This window comes from Pseudonaja textilis, chromosome 1 (assembly GCF_049901715.1).
Source record: "Pseudonaja textilis isolate UNSWEBS1 chromosome 1, rPseTex1.2, whole genome shotgun sequence".
Taxonomy (NCBI): Eukaryota; Metazoa; Chordata; class Lepidosauria; order Squamata; family Elapidae; genus Pseudonaja; species Pseudonaja textilis.
In genome coordinates, this window is record NC_141990.1 from 225,372,433 (window position 1) to 225,391,953 (window position 19,521).

At 39.7% G+C, this 19,521-nt stretch overlaps 1 protein-coding gene across 50 annotated transcripts in view; it reads left to right on the plus strand.

Moving 5' to 3' along the window:
- CTNND1 (catenin delta 1) overlaps window positions 1-19,521 on the plus strand; it is a 66,454-nt gene that overhangs the window by 14,812 nt on the left and 32,121 nt on the right. For 22 of the 50 annotated variants that reach the window (XM_087920724.1, XM_087920711.1, XM_087920729.1 and 19 more), the window contains 5 exons: window positions 10,158-10,271; window positions 12,110-12,418; window positions 14,270-14,341; window positions 15,201-15,359; window positions 16,152-16,678. In XM_087920724.1, the coding sequence (XP_087776850.1) occupies window positions 12,224-12,418; window positions 14,270-14,341; window positions 15,201-15,359; window positions 16,152-16,678 (953 nt within the window). In that variant the 5' untranslated portion in view covers window positions 10,158-10,271; window positions 12,110-12,223. Of the gene's footprint in view, window positions 1-8,143; window positions 8,335-10,157; window positions 10,272-12,050; window positions 12,419-14,269; window positions 14,342-15,200; window positions 15,360-16,151; window positions 16,679-19,521 lie in introns of all 50 variants that reach the window. The other 28 variants (XM_087920747.1, XM_087920744.1, XM_087920746.1 and 25 more) reach the window with 4 other exon arrangements.

The window sequence follows — 19,521 nt, forward strand, 5'->3', positions numbered from 1 at the left end:
CACATGGGTGGGGGGAGAGAGAGAGAGACTCTCCTTTGATTGCTCTGAAAGACAGCTGCCCTGCAGCCAGATTACTGGCATACCAGTAGAACAATCCTTTCCCTCTGCTTGGCTGATTTCCTTTCCTGGTGTGTGTGTGCGTGCTTGCGCCATAGCCCCCTCCCCCTCCTGACTGCTGCTGCTCCCTTCCTGAAAGGCTGGGGCCCAAGTTCCTGGGTGGGGCTCCTATTGCTCTGGCTTTTGCTGCGGGCCTCGCCTCGCCTTGGGAGAGTGCTGCTGTTCTGTTCGGACCATCCCTAAAGCTGTTTTGCCACTGACCGTGCACATTTTTCTGAGTTAAATGATAACTGAATTCCCAGCAGGACATCGGCTACCGCTAGCTAGCCTCCTAAATACTCACAGACGGGGAGGTGTGTCCCTTAAAGCTGCCATTAGATTTTAACTTTGCATCCATGCTGACCTCAGAAATACTAAGTACTAAGAAAAGCTTTCTTTAGTAGTTTTCGCTAGGACCAAAAAAAGGAGAGGTAATTATGGGATTGTGTTGAACTACCCTTGGGACTTGCTGAGGACTCGATTGCATTGATCTTTGTGCTTCCTTGTCCTTTAATCTCATGTCTCCCTGTGTCCATTTTAGCTTTTTCTTTCCCCAGCCTCAGAGATCCCGGTTTTGTAGCTGCTTGAATTTTCCCATATATGGGAAGGTGGGCTTTTCATTGGTATAGAGTCATAGGTCTCTAGTAATCTGCCAGAATTCTTCCTGGCCAGCATGTAATTTTCATCCCTTAAGGGTGTAGGGTAGCTGTGTATAGGTTAGGGAGCCAGGTGAGTCTCTTGAAGAGATCAGATTAACTAGTTAAACCAGTCTTGTGTGTGTGACACAGGTTAGGGCAAAGCTTTACTTTTCTGCCTTGGGCCAGTTTTAGTCAGTGGGGAACACACCTTCCATGCAGCCTGGTTTTTTTTTTTTTTTTTGCTGAGGTCTCGCTGTCTACCAAGATTTTTTTTTTTGAAGTTGTTAGAAGGGACTATGGCTGCCTGCAAGGATCTGTGGTTTCCTTATCATTATTGCCCAGATAGGAGCTTGCTTGTGTAGGGAGTGGCGGTGTTCAAAGTCCAAACAAAGCTATCATATCGGTTCTTTTTTCCTCTTTCTCATTTTCCTTCTGAGTAAAGGCAGAAATCAGTGTGGGGTCCTTGGAAATAAAGGTCAGGATGAGAAACAGGTGAATAGAACCAACCCTGCTCACTTGTGGTGGTTGAAAAAAGTTTAGTTAGTCTTGTTGAATATTGTATTCCAAATAAGAGTAGAAATGTGTTCTGGCCTGCAGACTGCTTGTGAAACGCAACCAAAGTTGCGTTTCAACCAAACACAACCAACCAACGCTATTATTTGTAACCAGTATCTCAAGTTAAGCAGCTCTAAATATACAATAAACACACAAACACATATACACTCACACATTTTACACCAGAAAAGTATTCAGCATTCAGGAAATATGAAGCACGTTAATGAAGTACAGGGGGACTCTGCATCGTCTCATACAACTTCGACTTCTATTAATTAAGAGTGTATTATGATTACTGCGGCTGCCAGCAGTGGGTAGAGTCACACTTGCTGAATCATAGTTTATTAACCCACAGAAAGTTAGTTAGCAGTGTACTACAGTAAAGTTAATCCTGTTAACATGACTTAAAGTAATGTCTCATTGATACTTGTATCTTCTTCATTTGGACTTTCTAAGCTACTGGTTTAAGATGTTATCCATCCCTCTATATACCTGGCCACAGAATACAACACAGACCCACCACATGCAAGTTGTGATTCATTTAGATGTGACAATCCACGTTGTAATATTGAATCTTGGTTCTTCTAGATGGTCCTTAAATCATGTTTGTAATTCTTTAGTAGAAACATGGTAGAAAATGTCCATCAGGGTCAATTAAATGGGACTAATGATCTAACAAAGACTTCTGCTCCGTTTTCTCTCTGTGATTCTGTGAAGTGAGAAGAAGATGCAGGCAGAAAGACCAAGGAAGGTTGAACTATAAAGTACTAACAGGAGTGGTTCTTCTAGGATGTGTGTCTCATCAGAAAAAAAAGGACAACTCACAAAGCTATAAAGACAATTTCAGTATATGGCAATGAACCCAGGAAATAAATTCCTAGTTTGCTTATCTATAAAAAAACATGTGACCATATAAAAGCTATTTTTTAATGAAAAAAATACAAATAAGCTCTGTGGAGTGCATAATTGAAAATATAAAGAGAAAATGATGGCTAATATAATCAGTAGTGCTTGTTAAATGAGTTTACATAGTTAGGTCAAGTTTTCAGAAAAAGAACCATAATTTAGCGATCTTCTTTGCACGAAGAAAAGGTTTATTCCTTTCTGTCTGCTGACAAACTTCCTCCTTCAAGGTACATTCATTTGAATTGGGAGGGGGGAATTGCTGCTATTATTAATCAGAAATCTTTGGCAGTCAGATCACCTATAAAGCTGTCTTATCTTCAGTTGTCAGACTCTTGAGAAATGAGATGAAAACTGAAATATTTCTTGTTTAAACAAATTTTTACTTTGTACAGCTCAGGATGGTAGACATAATGCTTCCTGGTCTTATTTTCCCCATAACACCTCCATGACAGAGGAAATGGTCTGACAGAGAAAATGACTGGCTAAAAATCACAATGTCCTAGACATCCCAATCTCCTATTTTCTATTCCAGCTCCTTAACACTGTAGCAAACAGGCAACTTGCTTCTGTGGAGAAAAGCATCACTGAGGTTTGAAAACAGGAGGAAAGGTTCTCTCTTTTAATCTACGCTTGTTTGGAAACTGATACTGAAAATATAATAAGCCTCATTCTTAGGGCTGGAGTAAGTAAATATTGGTTAATATTTTGCTTCCTGGTTTGGCAGAGTCCAGGTATCCTAGTGATTATTCATTAGAAACAGGGAAAGTATTTAAAGTTTTTAGCTTAACTTCTGTAATGTAGTTTTAATTCCTATACGCTGTAAAAATTATATGTTCCAATTCCTGCAAGTAGGTACAGTTCCAAAGTACTCCTTGAAGGCTTAATGTAGCTGCCATATAATGGTTACAGGTGGTTGCGCTTGCTTGCCAGATATTGACATCAGTCTCCATAATGAGGCTCATGTTTTATTCAGCGGTTCATGTTTTATTGCTAGAAGAAATTGCAGTGAGGATCATTGGCAACCTCAGACTTTGATGGCTGAAAGTGAAGAAGCTGGTTTGCTGCTCAATATTGTTGTTTTTTTTTAAAAAAATTAAACTGACCTCAATGGACAGTGCCAATTGAATGCAGACGATTTTTCTAGACTAATATTCGTAAGAGTGATAACAGCCACAAAATAAACAGATATCTGGTACCTGAGAAAAATACTGTGACACTTCTGGATGAAATGGAAAAGTGCAGGGACATGCCACCAGCCTTGCTCGAGCAGCGGGTTGGACTAGAAGGCCTCTAAGGTCCCTTCCAGCTCTGTTCTGACTGATATGTATTGTCAAAGCCATGCTTTTTCTCCTTGTGTGGGAATGAAAGATGGAGATCAGAAAGGCTGAATGGAAAAAAAAAGTTTGTCTATCAGTTGTAGTGCTTGAGAAAATTGTGGAGAATATTGCAAGAACAAGTAATTTGATAGTGGTTGAAGTAAAACCAAGCTGTTTGAAAGAAACTGTAATAACGAAGCTAAAACATAAATATTTGGCGCATGTACAGTACAGGAGCCCCAGTGACGCAGCGGTTAGAATGCAGTACTACAGGAAGCTCTGCCCACAGCTAGAGTTCGATCCTGACCAATTCAAGGTTGACTCAGACTTCCATTCTTTTGAGGTCAGTAAAATAAGGACCCAGATTGTTGAGGGCACTATGTAAAACATTGTAAACCATCCAGCACTCTCTGGATGGTTTACAATGTTTTGCATAGTGCCCTCAACAAAGCACTCTGGAGTGATATATAAGTCTGTGTGCTATTGCTATTGCTAATACAAAAGCAAATATCTTTGAAGAAAACGGATGTTTGGAAAATGTCTATGGATGTTTGGAAAAACTGAGGCTAGATTCTGACATAAGTATGAGCTCAGAGAAACAGTGACTGATAATCCCGGTGAAATGATATCCTTGATAATTCAGAGTCAAAACAGCTGAATAGTAGCAACTGTCTTTCATGATATGAGGTGTAATAAGAGACCTTTTGATAGCTAATTTAGTAAATATTGAGACATGGGGCTGCTTAAGAAAGATATCTGAGAAATATTTCAGATGTTGCTCTGTCCTCATCTTGGTTCAGATATACTTTGTTCATTTGCCTTTGTGGAGGGAGTATTTTGAAGGTGGTGTCTTAACTTTTTGTGTAGGTTTAATCCATGGGCATAAACATTTGTGAACTCTGGCTGTCTATCAGACGTATGGAGGGGTATAATTTAGTCTCTTAGCTTGAAAAGATGCTATTATCTTGATTTTAAATAGATCAGAATGTGATAGTTTAGCTTACTGACCTTAAAGCAGTTTAAGTTTCATATGCTCCTCAAATATTAGTCAAAAAATATTTTTTAAAAATTGAGCAAACTGGAAAACTAAATTTATGTTTGACACAGAAGCATAAATGAATAGTGAACTTTTAAATAATTAGGCCTTGAATCTTTGAAGTTGCAATAGAAAGGATGTTATAACTTAATGATTGTCCTGAATTATTAATGGTGTATCTGATGTGAAACTTCTTCCTATAGAGAATGCTTATCTTTTTGGCATCATTTGGACAGGCAGTTGGATGCCTAGCTTAGATATTTATGACAAGTGGTAGGGCATTATGGGGGGAAATACCTCTTGAAAGCAGATTTGTTCGTCCTTTTGAAGTTATTAGCTTCGAGTTGCTGTTAGAGCAGCCAATTTCAACTCGTTCAATGACCAAGATTCCAGTAACCTTCTCAAGGTGCATCTTGCTTATTCTCAGCTTTGTACCACTGAAGTGAAAATGTTGCCTTCTGATTTTAGTAGTTTAGAAATTAGATCCTGGGGATTTATAACATTAGAAACGGTGTTATTAGTTGATAGAGATAAGTCATGAATATACAAGAAAGAATCGAGAAATATGGTGTGGGATTTGCATATTTATGTTGATGGTTAAGTGTAAACACTATTGCTCTTAATGGCCACTAGTAGTATAATGGAATTTATATAACCACTTACACCAAAACTAAACCATAATTTACAGTTGGTTGTCACCAGGAGTGGGTTTGTACCGGTTGTGTCCACCTCTGTAGAACCGGTAGCTCTGAAGAGCAGCAGACATAGAACCGGTTCTATGTCTGCTGTTGTTTTTGCCCATCCGCCCACCTGGACTCTTACCTGACCTTTATTTCCTGCTTTTTTCAACTTCAGCTGCTGTGGAAGGCACAGCTGCAATTTAAAAAGCAGGAAAAAAGGGCTTTTTGAAAGGCTGCTTCTCTGCATTCAGCGTGCTGATGACAATTTACAGGCGTCCGTCAGCGTGCAAGGAAGCACATTGTAAATGACCGAACTGGTAGTTAATCCTGTCGGATCCCACTCCTGGTTGTTACCTAACCACTGTAATACTGAAATGTGTATAAACTCGGCTAATACAGGAAGATAACACTTCCATAAAGTGTTTTATGAATTAAAAATGAAGTCTTTTTAATTAAGCAAAACTCTATGGAAGTAGAAAGTAAGGAATATCTTTATTTTTTTCTTAATCTGAGTAATACATAATTTTATTACTTTGGATTATTTTTTTAGGGAAGCGTAACTAAAGAGCTATGGGAATTAGTTTAAACTTTATATCCCAGTCTGTCTTAATCCTGAGCTGTCAGTCTCAAATATCAACCAGTAGTGGACTTTTTAAATAACATGGTTTATAAGCTTAGTGTTAAATGAGGATATTAATGGAGTTAGGGTTATATAAGGTAGTCTCCCTTTCAGTTCTAAGGAATGGATTCCTTGGATGATGCACCAGGTAGTCCACCACTTAACAACCAAAATTGGGATTGGAATCTTGGTCATTGAACAAAGTAATTGTTAAACAAGATGCCTATGTGCCTGCTATTCAACTACAACCATCTTGGCACTCATGGTTGCATAAATTAAGTGATCTCCTACCATAGTAGTTAAATGGACAGAGAGAAAGAGCTGCCTATTAAAGGATATTCTTCGGGCTCCATCCAAAGCTGAAATTCTCCGTCGGAGAAGCCCTTTTGCTCTCAAAGAATATCCTGCTGTGAGGAATTCAGCTTCCCTGTGTCCACTCTGCTTGCAACCTTCCCTTCCTGCTTCCTCATTGACACTTTGGGGAATCTGGCAGAGAAGATTGCAAATAGTGATCATATGATCAAAGGGCACTTGGAAACCAGTCATAAATGCAAATCAATTGCAAACTGCCTGAAATGCGGTCATGTGGCAATGTGGGTGGAGACACACACACACACACACACACACACACACACACACACACACACACACACACTGTGAGATGCTTTGCAATGTCCAGAAGTGCTTTATGGGGCATAAAGCATCTTTTCAGAGGCGTACCTTTGAACGGTTGTTAAACAACCAGTCCTAATTCAAGGACTACTAAAGTCCTACTCTTTTGCTTTGTAAATATAGGTAATGAGACTGTGTTGTCCTGGGGCTGTTGAAGAAGTCATGCAAATATATCTCCGAAACCTCTTTTTTTAAAAGACTAATTTTAAGTTTTAGTGAAATGACATATGATACCCTCTGTGGTCTTAGGACAGTTGCAGTATAACTTGGCAGTAAATTTTGAGGATAATGTTAAAGAAACATTGCTAGGAATTGGACAAAGTGAGACATAAACCTGATAGGTTCCTCCTTTAGTATTCCTTGGAACAATATCAACCAAATGCTATATAACCCTAAATAAGCACCCACTGTTAATCAAATGGGGCTGAAAATATTTTTGAAGTGATACTCACAATATTGTCTCCTCTCCCTCCCATTTTTCTTTTTCTTTCTTTTTTTTAAACATGTTTAAAAAATATGAGAGAGACTTGACTAAAACTTTTAATAGCAGGTAATAGTTTCAGTAAATCAGTTTTCTGAATTCTGTGTTTCAGGTCCCAAACTTCTACTAAAATGTAATGCTCATTATTCTTTTGGCATAAAGCTCATATAACACAGTGCATAAGAAAGGTTGAAATTTCATCTTATCTATTCTTGTTGAGAAAACAACTGCCCAGGCTGTTGCCTTTTCTAGCTGTTTTATCAGTTGAGAGTTTTGTTTGCAAAGTGTATCTACTGTTTAGTTTTAGAACAAGAAACACATAACCTGTGTCCCCCGAAGCCTTGACTAGAATTCCTAGAGTTTCTTCTGACTGAGTTATTAAATACATAAAATCATACAGACTATTGCAATGCACTCTACATGAAGCTACTCTTCAAGATAACCTGGAAGCTACATTGGGTCCAAAGTGAAGTAGTTTGGGCAGTAATTGACATGTCACAGTATGCCCATATGACAACACTAGGGGCTATTTATCACCTGTAAGTTTGGTGTTTTTTTTTATGTCCTAAGGCTTCGTTATTTGAGGAACTGTGTCTTAATACTGTAGTTTCTGCCATTAGGTAAGGTTGGGTACAATGTATGTGCTCCAGATTACCTCAGTTAAATAATGCCTTCTATTGGAATCTAAAAGAAAGTGCCTTCTCTGATATAGTGCCTGCCCTCTGGAACAGCATCTCCCCAAGATCTTCATCGTTTCCATCTTGATGATGTTCAGGAAGTCTTTGAAGACCTGGCTAATCTTCCAGGCCTTGGAACAGAGTGGTGGTCTTTATGATTTTTCTTCTGGACGGCACATGTATCTGTATCTTTATTGTTTCCTGCTTTTAAAGTACAGGCCATCCATAGTTGTTGGGAGACAGGTGATCTCCGAATTGGTTCTGTTTAGTGCTTGAAGTTAGCTCTGGGCCTACTACTTGGGGACCAAGTGCAGCATATGGCCTGAGCATTCTTGTGCGCCTTCCCCCAGCCTACTTGTAGCTTTCCTCATGCTGAAAGGGGAGACTGCCTGTTGCTTGGAACAATGAATACCAGGTACTCCAGTCGTATATGAACACATTTCATAGCTTTGTCCTATAATCTGTAGTAAGTCTTTGGCTTGCCTGCCTGGGCTGACGATACCTGCCTGGGCTGATGGAAGAATTACAACTCTGTGATTGCGACACCACATTGTTTGCTTGTGTTGTCATCTGGGTGCCCTACAAATCTTAATCCTGATGGTGGATCTGAAGCTGATGATGAAGCCCAGGAAGACATATACTGTATAACTTTGAAAGGGCACGTGTTTTGGGGTATGGAGACAGTTTTCCTTGGGCTATTCCAGTCCAAGTGCGCCCTTATAGAAGTTCTGCATTGGCTTTTGGCAGGGGGGAGATTGTAGGGTGAAGGTCATCATATGGCAAAGTGCAAGATTGCCTAAGCAAACTAACAGTGTCTTTGAGGTCAAAGTCCTTCTGGTGCCAATATGTCTGAACTGAAGTGAAAGAACTTAAATGAAGTTCTTTTTACATGTGACTAAAAATATGATTTTGATGTGTGTTAACTGTTACAATCCAGAATTGCAACACACATTCCAATCTTTCAAAATTACTTCATCACACTTGCTTGCAAAGTGTTACATCTGCATATGCCACAGATGGAAGCAAAATTACATAAAATATAAGGGTGGATTACATTCTTGGAGCTTCTGTGTTTGAGCAAACACTTTGATAGTTCCTACCACCAAGTATTGTGTGTGTTGTATGCTTCCTCCTTAATTCAGTTAAAAGCGCCTCTAACACTTTTATTTCCTGAAACGGAGACACAAGTTTAATACTCTGTTACAATCCCAGGCAAGCCTGCAAAAGCTCCAATAAATGGAGACATGAGCTTCAATAGATTTTAATGCAGTAGATTGTTTTTCTCCTGATGCTTTCTCTTTAATTTTAATATTGGTTTTCGGTATCAATAAATTCAACTGTGATGGTTAACTGAAAGCCCTCTGAGGAATTAAGTCTATTCCAAGAAAAAATCACAAGATTCTGCTACATTCAAATAATCTTTTGAATGTGTTCCTCAAAGAAACCACTTTTTTCTCAAACTGTTATGCCTGTGGCCATATGTATTAATAAAGTCAGTTTAGGGGCTGATATGTCACCAGCACCGTGGGAAAATGGATTGAGAGAGTTTCTGTTGTCTTGGAGGCTAGGCTAGCTCAAACATGTTGTTCCTGCTTTGATTTTGGGGAAGCGGGAGTCTGAATTAAAAAGGAAAAAACATACCCAGAATGCTTGGACAAGGGGATATAAGTGCTAGAGAGAAACAGTTTCTGGCCAATACAACCTTCCATCAACTCCAGAATAATTAAAATATGTTTAGCTCACTGAGTTGATAACATCAAGCGCATACAGTAATTCTGTATTTCTCCTGTATTTATTCTAGTAATCTTTTGGAGGAAAGGTTGCAAGCAAAGGCTTTTATTATAGAAAAATAATAATGGTACAGTATTGTTTCATTAAAATCTTTAAAAAAAAAAAAGAATTGGAGTACTGTTCAAGACAGGAATATGGTCTTCCTATCTTGGGAGATCATCTTAGGGGGCTAGGTTTTTACAATTACTGTTTGGAGGGTAACCTGTAGTTTCTTCAGCTTCCTTAGGGTTGATAGATCAAAAAGGAGGTATTTATTGTTTTATTTTTTTTAAATTGTTTTGTTTTATAATTATAGAATTGTAAGCCGCCCAGAGTTACTTGGTTGAGTTGGGCAGCTATAGAAATTGAATAAAAAGAAATCAATAAACCTTGAAAGGCTGTATATCCATAAGATCCCACATTCTTTTGTGGAGTTTTTTCCTTACCACAGTTGTAGTCACAATGGGAAAGGATTAAATGCGCCTCAAATTCCATGATCCAGTCTGCAACATTTCTACTACCCTACTGTTGCTTAATGAACCCATTATTTAAAAAATAATAATTTTAAAAAATAATATGTTGAAAGTTGTTGGGGTTTTTTTTTAATGTATAAATACTGATTTGATCTTAACTCCTTCCTTCCTTGACTTCCTTCCCTTTTTAAAAATTTACACTTCTATTTTTTATCCCCTTCCTGGTCTTTCTCTGCAGCCTTTTTTCTCCTGCTTCCTTGGTGTTGGTGGCTGGGCTCCTTCTCCCATGATTTTCTGCACTTAGACCAAGCTGTGCCTTAACCAATCAATTCAGACCGGCCTTCTTCCACAGGTGTGTACGGTACGGAAAATCAGTCTTAAATGTTATTTTGTCTCAGGATGGGGTTTCTTCCAGATTGGCTTTCTTAAAGACTGGGAAGCTCTTGTGGTAAGGAGAAAAATGATTCCAGGATGGAAGAAATATATAGTCTATCTTCCTTCCATATTTACAAGTCAATCAACCTTTTCGGATATGAGGTCCATTAAAATGTCTTTATTAATTCATAAGTAGGCTGGGACCAAAGATATTTTTGATGGACATATGCTGATGTTTTGTCCTGAAGCACTTTGGCAACAACCTTAGGTTTGGGTAGATGATATGCAAAATGGCTTGTTCTCCTTGCTTGTCTTGTTAGCCCTGTTATGAATGTTGACAATCATTATTATTATTAATAATAAACATTAATGTTTATAGCTTAACACTTGTGGTTTTGAACTGATAAAAAGGGGGGGTCTTGAAGAGAATTGGCTTGAGAAAAAAAATTCTTATAAAATGAGTCAGAACATTTCTCAATCCTTAACGTTAAATTCTTTATATTATATTTTTATAGAAAGACTAAGTTTCCAGTTGAGGAATAAAATGCATAAAAAACAAACAGATGTAATTCCTTACACAAGTGTGCATACAGTCTGTGAATGATTTTGGAAGATTAAATTGGAGAAGCTCTAAGATTGTTTATATATTGTGACCACTGCATAAACAGTGGTAAAAAGCATTTAAACAATTTTATGTGGCAAACATTTTTTGGTAACATGAAACAAAACTTGCAGCTTTTCACCGCGTATCTATATCTATATATATATGAATGTTTGAAAGAAAACACTGCAGTTTCTTTAAAAAACTACCTGTGGCCTTTCCCCTTCTGGCCCAGGCTTATCATGTTGCTCAATATAACTGCCATAGCCTGTTATAATTAGTTGATAGGTTAGCTAACTGATTCCTAAGGACTGTGTTTTTAAAATGGTAGAGGTTACTCTCCTCTTGACAGGAATGCATAAACCTAAAGTGACATGCAATTTCCTGTTCGAGGGACAGTGACCTGGACCTAGGCAGGCCGGCAGATATGAAAATGCTGCTACAGTAAAATATGCGTAGTTGAGACTGACTGCAATTCCCAAAAACAGTTTTTAAAGTTGAGATGATGTCTTCTGAAGACTGGTTTAGTATAAATAATGTAATGAGATAAAATTATCAAGAACCACTAAAGATTGTGTTGATTGGTGTTCACAGAAGGAAATCTTGGCTAAAGCTTCTTTTTAAAATGGCCTCCCTGTGCATTAAACTGTCCTAAAAATTAATCTAGGAAGACAGCAAGAGCCTTAAGAGCCATTTAACTAGAGCAAATTCTTACCATAGTAAATGTACAAAAATAAGTGTGCTATGCTGCACAGATAGAAAGTTCCATAGTCTTTCTGAAATGTCATTGATATTTGACATTCTGATAGAAAGAAGTCCTAAAAATGTAAACTAAGGCATCAAATTAATAAAAAATAATAATGTTACAATGTCATTAGCATACCTATATCCTATCCAGTATCTGATTTGCAATGAAGAAAACTCCGGAGGGATGGATTTTCGACCATCCAAAATGCCTGTTGTGTTACTAAAGGAGCACCCCTGTAAATCGAGTTTACCTTCACACTTAGATTGGTATTCTTGAGCCAGTTAAAGTGTTGCAGTTACTATCTTGAGAGGTTATTAGTGTACAATTTTTCTCACACTGCTGATTTGGGGGAGGATGACTTAGGTGGAACTTGGCCTTTTTCAAGTATTTTTAATCTCTCTTCCCAGATCTAAGATCAGTCTTTCTCTCTTTCTCCTTACTTTTCTCCCAAACGTGTTCTTTGAAGTGAGGGGATTCTTCTCCCCTCCTACCTCTTTTCTGTGTGTCGTCAATTCTCACATCCCCCGTGGCATCTCCCTGCCTTGCACCCACTCTCCCCCTGTGTGGGGCCTTCAAAACCATGGATGACTCGGAAGTGGAGTCGACTGCCAGTATACTTGCCTCCGTCAAAGAGCAGGAGGCACAGTTTGAGAAGCTGACACGGGCGCTGGAGGAAGAACGGCGCCATGTCTCTGCACAGCTGGAGCGCGTCCGTGTCTCCCCACAGGATGCCAGCCAAACAATGGCCAACGGCACCCTCACCCGCCGGCACCAGGTAACATCTAGTGATGTGCTCAAGCGGGATACTTGTCTTCTGATTATGTGGTTCCTGCTGGAGGGCTACTTTGGTAGTTTGGCTTCTGTTGGAAGTACTTTGTGTCGCAGCTTGGTCCAAGAGTTTCAGGTTTCTACTGTCTGCATAGCTAAGTGTTGGTGAGTGTATTTGCCAGTATTCATTATTAGTAGGGCCATAAGGCTGTGTGGGTTAAAGACTATCCAGGGTGGAAATTAATAGCAGTATCATCCAATTTCACAGTGTCTGGCTTACGTTTAAATTCACTGTACTGATTACATGTGCACTTGTAGCGACAACCGATAATGATGGTTCACTATTTGTTTTGTGGAAGCACAGTACAACAGTGGAAATGTTAGTAGTAAGCCACTGGATTACAAAAATCCTTCGCTCTTTTGGAAACATCCTGTATATCCAAGGGTAGGATTCAGCCAGTACTCACTGGTTCAGGTGAACCGGTAGTTCAGGCAATCAGTTGGCCCCACCCACCCCTACCCTAGTCCATCCTTTATTTCCTTGTTTTGAAACCCAGCTGATTCACGTGGCACAGCGGATTGCTGCGTCTCAGCTGTTTCACTCACCGGGGCTGCAGCAGAAGATAAGTTTTAACTCACCAAACCGGTTATTAACACCGGTTGAATCCCACCACTGTGTATATCAGGCATATATATTTATACCCTTAAGTTTCTGAATTTCTGTTCCCATGTCTAATGCATGCTCCTGTGTATTCTCAAACAGGAGTTTGATGGTTTTTATGAAAAGAGAGTCCTAAACAGATGAAATAGATAAAAAGAGTAAGGAGCAGGTTTACTGACTAAGGAATGCCAGACATTAAACAAAGCTCTCTTTGCTCTGAATGACAATATTTGTACAAGATGATGATAATAAAATGGCCTCCAGCGTGACTATCAGCTCCTGAAACTATTGACATAAGAAGCATGAAATAGGACTATGGAAATATGTCTGCCAATAGCCATAAGTGAGGCATCGAATGAATTTGAATAAGCTTTTGCACCAAGCTCATCTTGTTTTTCCCCTTGGGTTTTGGCTTTTACTGGCTATTCAGGTTCTCCTCTTTTATCTTAAAAGTGTACAGATGAGCAAATAGCCAATATCAGATGATGTTAAACTTGTGCTTAGAATACATACTGCATACCACTTTCATACTCAGAACAGCAGAGATCCCATCCAAGTAGTGGGTACAAATTACTTTGGATGCATGCAAGAAGACATAATTATAAAGATGATAAACAGGAATTCCCTACTGTAAAAAATTTTCAGTGCATTTTTCCTTTTCATTCTGGGCAGTGTCTCTAAGTAGAACTAGATGATAGAGACCAGATTTACTTTCTTAAGAGGTTTTATCAATGGCTTGATTTTCTGAATTGTTTCTGAAGGTGCTTCCATTTGCTGTTTTGAGCTTTTGGGGTCAATAAGAACTGGGACAGCATGGACTCAGTATTTATAAATTTTGGAATGTAGTGTTCAACTTCAATATGTTATAGATGTTAATAAATGGGTAGGATAATACACACATAGATAATATCCCTATGAAGAAATGTAAACCTAAGATACTACCTAGTTGCTAATATTATCTTGTCACTTTCAAATAACAGCAGCCTCATTTCTAAATATTTGGCATTGTAGCCTTATGTGGGATTCAGTGTAATAGACAGAAGTGCTCAGTTGTCATACATGTCTCTCTCTCTCTCTCTCTCTCCCTGTGTGTGTGTGTGTGTGTGTGTGTGTGTGTGTGTGTGTCTTTCCTCTTGTGCCCCCCATTCCTTCTTGTTTTCTGATGCTGGTTATAAATTCACTATTATTATTTTGCAGAACGGCCGTTTCTTGGGCAATGCTGACTTGGAGAGGCAGAAATTCTCAGAATTAAAGCTCAACGGACCACAGGTAGGAAAAGAGACTAAAAACTTCTTTCTGGTAAAGCTTACAGAAAGCTGTGAAGCTGTTTGGAGAAGATCTTAGATAATTGGTTGGAATCTTAGCAAAATCCAAAGATTTTTCTTTAAAATAAAATTTGAAGTCTTATATGGATAAAAGATGTAAACACCTTGGTGACTAAATGTATGAAAAGAAAATCCATGATCTTCCATTCTTGTTCAGTGGTTTGCTATTTGACTAATAGATTTTTTTAAAGTAATTATAAGTGAAAATTGTAACCAGGATTCTAAAGTCTTAGTCAAGACAGCTTCAGCATGTATCACTGATTTTATGTGAGTTTTCTGCATGAGTTTTTTTAATGTTAAAGTGGGTGCAAACAAACATTACGTAGCAATTTTTTGCTGTCAGAGGAGGCTTGAGCATATTTTTTTTTTTTTTTACAAATGGTCTCTGACCTGCAAGAAATGACTTCTTAGAGCAGGGTGTCAAGCTCATTGAGGGCCACATCGGGGTGGTGTTTGACCTCGGGGACCAAGTGGGCGTGGCTGGGGTGGGCATGGTCAGTTTGATGTCCTGCGGCCCTTTGCCAGTGCAGTTCTCCTGGGCTCCGTTTTCGCTGGCAGAGGGCTGCAGGAAGCCGTTGCAGCTGAAAACTGAGCCCGGGAGGGTCACATGAGGCCCTCGCAAGCTCTGTTTGCTGGCAGAGGCACCGCAGACCGGTCCTTCGCTGTTTTCAGGGCAGCCCTGCAGGCTAGGTCTAAGTCCCCTGTGGACCGGATGTGGCCCACAGCCCTTGAGTTTGACACCCCTGTCTTAGAGTATTGTTTGCACAGAAATAGGTTGATAGGTTTCCCCCTCATTTCCCTAGGACCATAGTCACCTCATATACAGCACCATTCCCAGGATGCAGGATCCAGGACAAATTGTGGAAGAGACATACACCATGGAGGAGGACCCAGAAGGTGCAATGTCAGTTGTTTCAGTAGAGACCTCAGATGATGGGACAACCCGTCGTACAGAGACCACGGTGAGAGTCTAGGGAGAAGTGGCGAGGGTGTTATGCAATCTTCTGAGAGGGTTTCTGTAGGGAAGAGGTGATACTTATGGTTGCCAGATGCATGGTATTGAGTAATCTCTAATAGCAAATAAAGCATATAACACAAATAATGCTTTTCTATTTTTGTCAATGGCAGGTGTATTATAGTGATCTGAAGTAGTTTTCATCCGGCGACTTATTCAGTTTATTATTTCAAAAGATCACTGCCAATATAATATAGAAAGTTTATTCAGTACACAGAAAGCTGCAAGATAGTTTCTTTTTGATTCCATTAGTTACGATTTCTCAGTCTGGTTAGGGTTAACTATTGTATTGGCATAAAGTTGATAATCACTATGAGAGAACCATTAATAGCAGATCTGAAATCCTGGAGGTGTTTTTGACTTGACATGAGGAACAGAGCATGTGAGCCTGCCAACAGCTCTTGACTGATTATGCATTTGGTACTCTTGCATCTTGTGAGGTGTAGTGGAATTCTAACAACCACAGAAACAGTTCTGCAAGTGTTTTTGTTGAGTAAAAAGTATTGGATTTAATTTTCCTGTAGCCGGAAGTTTCAGGGATCAGAAAGTTTTCTAGGAAATGCTACAGAACAAGATAATATTTGTAACTGAATATAAAGGATGTGACTTGAGATAATGGAGAGCAGTGTCCTGTAGAATTAATGGTGAAAGGCACTGCAGCGCATGAGCCCGCTCTGTCCTCAGAACTACTGTGAGGTGATAAGGAGATGCCGGATAGCTCATTCTTACTATTCTATAGGTGAAAAAAGTTGTCAAGACCATGACCACACGTACTGTGCAGCAAGTTGGCCCAGATGGGTTACCTATTGATGGCTCTCCAGTTACCAACAACTACATCCAGACCATGGATAGGAATTTCAGAAAGAACACAAACGGTGGCCCTGGGGCCTACATGACCCAACCAGGCACGGCTACCCTTCCACGAAATTATCACTACTCAGATAGTTATGGGCGGCCCTACGAAGATAGCTACCATGGCAGCGAACACAGCTACGGTAGCCTCTCCCGAGTCACCCGGATTGATGAGCGCTACCGACCCTCTGTGGATGGCTACAGGGCTCCCAGCAGGCAGGATGTCTATGGTCCCCAACCGCAGGTGCGGGTAGGGGGAAGCAACATGGACTTGAACCGCTTCCACGCTGAGCCTTATGGGCTGGAGGATGACCAACGCAGCATGGCGTATGATGACCTGGATTATGGTGCAGTGCCAGAATATGGGACAGCGAGACGGACTGGGACAACTTCTGATCCCCGCCAGAGACTCAGGTAAGAGGATAATTTTAGCATGTTTTAGCCAGCGTTGGCAATGTTTTGATGTTTCTCCCATGCTTTAGAGAAGAATCTAACTACCCTTGAAAAATCAATTATAGTACTCAGTAACAGTGATGTTTCTAAAGCAACCAGGACACTCCTGGGATAAATTTAGTGTCCTACCGTAGATAGACGGCTGTTAACTGGAGACTATTTGTGTATCAAAAATTCTTCAGGGGTATGAATATGCTTGCTCCTTCTCTTGAAGTGTGCATGCAGGGAAGGATTACATCACAACTATGCTGAGCTGGTAATTTGTTTCAGTGACACAGATCTGTGTAACCGAGTCTCATTCCCACTAATGTGATAAATCCTAGTCCAGTCAAGCTGCAGGAAATTGCAGGTGGGGAAGAGAGGGCTCCAATAATAGAAAAGGTTCAAGTAACAAAAAGAACGCAAACCTCCAAGCTCCAAGTTTGTATTTTAAGGAGCTGTCTAGTCTGCTTAATAATGCCTGTATCGAATGCTGCTCCATAAGAGATCCCCTGTCTTCTAAATACCTATTTGCAACCTTAAATAGCGCAGCTCAAGCTTTTACTACCTTAGTTGAGTACAAGACTGTTTTTAAACATACAGGGAATCATTGTTTTCCTGTTCTTTTCTCAGCCCCTTTCCCCCTGAAAAAAAGAAAAATTAAAACTCTGGAAATGGTTAACACTCCCCAACCCAAGGAATTACTTTCTTTTAGAATATGAAATGCAATAGAACCAGATACTGATATATTCACCTTTTATTCTTGCCTTCATTTTTTTCCTATTGACTTTTCATGGAAAGATTTTTATTCTAGAACAGTGGATTCTCAAATGTTTGGATTTCCGTGACCCTTTTACATTCTTAAAAATTACTGAGGATCTTTGGTTTGAAACTTGGCATGTTTTAAAACTTGATTTTGCAGTCCCCCCTTGAAAGGGTCTCAGAGACCCCCAGGTCACCCCAGACCACACTCTTAAGCACTGTTGCACTGGAGGATCTAAGGGCTGGAGTTCCTGCACCTGAGGACAAAATAGCACAGTCAGAGGTTTCCTTGTCATGGACCTCTTTGCTGCTGACTTTTTATCCAGGAGACCAGTTGGATCTACTCAAAGACCATTTTTGAAAGAGCCCAAAGCCACGCCCCAGAAGAAGCCCACCCCTCCCCCGATCTGCTGTTTGACAGGTTTGCCCCACGTACGCAGTGAGAGGAGAGAGCTAGCTGCCCCATTTTACCACTTCAAAACTTGCGTTTAAAACAAGCTTGTCATTTGGGGCTGATCATAGCCTTGTTTGAGGGCGGATTTAACAAGCCACAGCCTCCAGGAAGTGGTGGATGCAACGGGAAATCCCATCTCTTCCAAAGCCGCCACCTCTTGTAGCCCATCAGACAGCCCATCTGTTCTGGCAGATGGTGAGACTCCAGCTTTCTGGAGGTGAGAGCCCAGGAACCAGACTTGACGATGGGCAATCCCAAGCCAGCCTGAAGTGAAGTCAAGAGTTTGGCGTTGGCAGGAAAATGTATGAAATTAGCCCAGATTAAAACTGCTGCAGTCTGCTGTCAGTTTAAAAGGAAAAATAACCATTTTAACATCAAAACAGCTGAGGATGACTTTAGGTGCTTCACCTATGTATTAGAAACAAAATGACTCACGGGGTTATGGCAGAAAACCTTGTCAGGGCATGTTTGTTCCGTGCTTAGATGAAAGTGAGGACATAGTCTGGGGTCAGACTATTATAGCTCCTTTTTATTATCATGTTGACAGTTTCTTTTGACTTCAACTTTGTTTTTCTAACCTGCCAAACTGACAAAATTAAGGTTTTTTTTTTTTTAAAAAAAACTTTCTGCGGATTATAGTTTCAGCTTTGAAAAAAATTAAAATCTTATTGTAAATTCAACTAGAAAGTATAATTAGCTTCTGACTAAGGCTGGCAGTACTTTTATGTTTCATACATTTACCGAACATGAGTTGTTTGTTCTTAAAATAGCAAAATGAACTTAGGTCAGGAAAAAAATTAATATGGCATGTATTTATTAACACCCACACCCCACACCCCGATTTCTGTTTTTCAACAAAAATAGAATTTTCAAAATTTTCACCTTAACCACTGGTGTGAGATTTTAATGCCATTGAAGAGAAAATATTTTATCCAGCAAATAATGTAACACATCATGTGCTTAGACTAAGGGAGACTCAGCCAATCTCATTGTACACATGTTGTGCATTGACAATAAAGGATTGAATTGAATTGAATTGGACATTCCACCAGATGCAGCCAGACATCTAAAGCTGAAAATATCAGGTCACGATGAACGAGGTTGTTGAGTTATGCTAGAAATGCTTTTTAAAGCTTTTTCTTAGGCTTGTTTTTTTTTTCTTTCTTTTGCTGGATTGTGGCTAAACCTTGGATACAAGGTCTCTACTTTAGACCTCCGCTCTGCACTTACCCAAGGCGCTCCCTGCCTCCTTCCCTCATCTGAGTAAATACTAGTTTACTTTGTGGAGGAGTTGTAAAAATTACAAGTGTATGCAGGAAGTATTACATGGCTATATAAATAATATCGCAGTACCTCTGGTAGCCATAACATGGCTACTATTCTTTTTGAGAAAGTCTTCTGTGCTACAGATGGGTTATAGCAAGGGAAGGGTATTTATACAACGGTTTGGCAGTGAGTTACTGCTTATACCAGTGTGGGCTTGTTATGTAAAGATAGATGTGACTAGTTCACAAGAGGGGGTGGTGGTGCCTATTTTTCTTTTCTAAGGTATGGAATAATCCTGGTATTTTGTTCAGTATGAGAAATCTGTTTACCCTCTGGGCTAAAA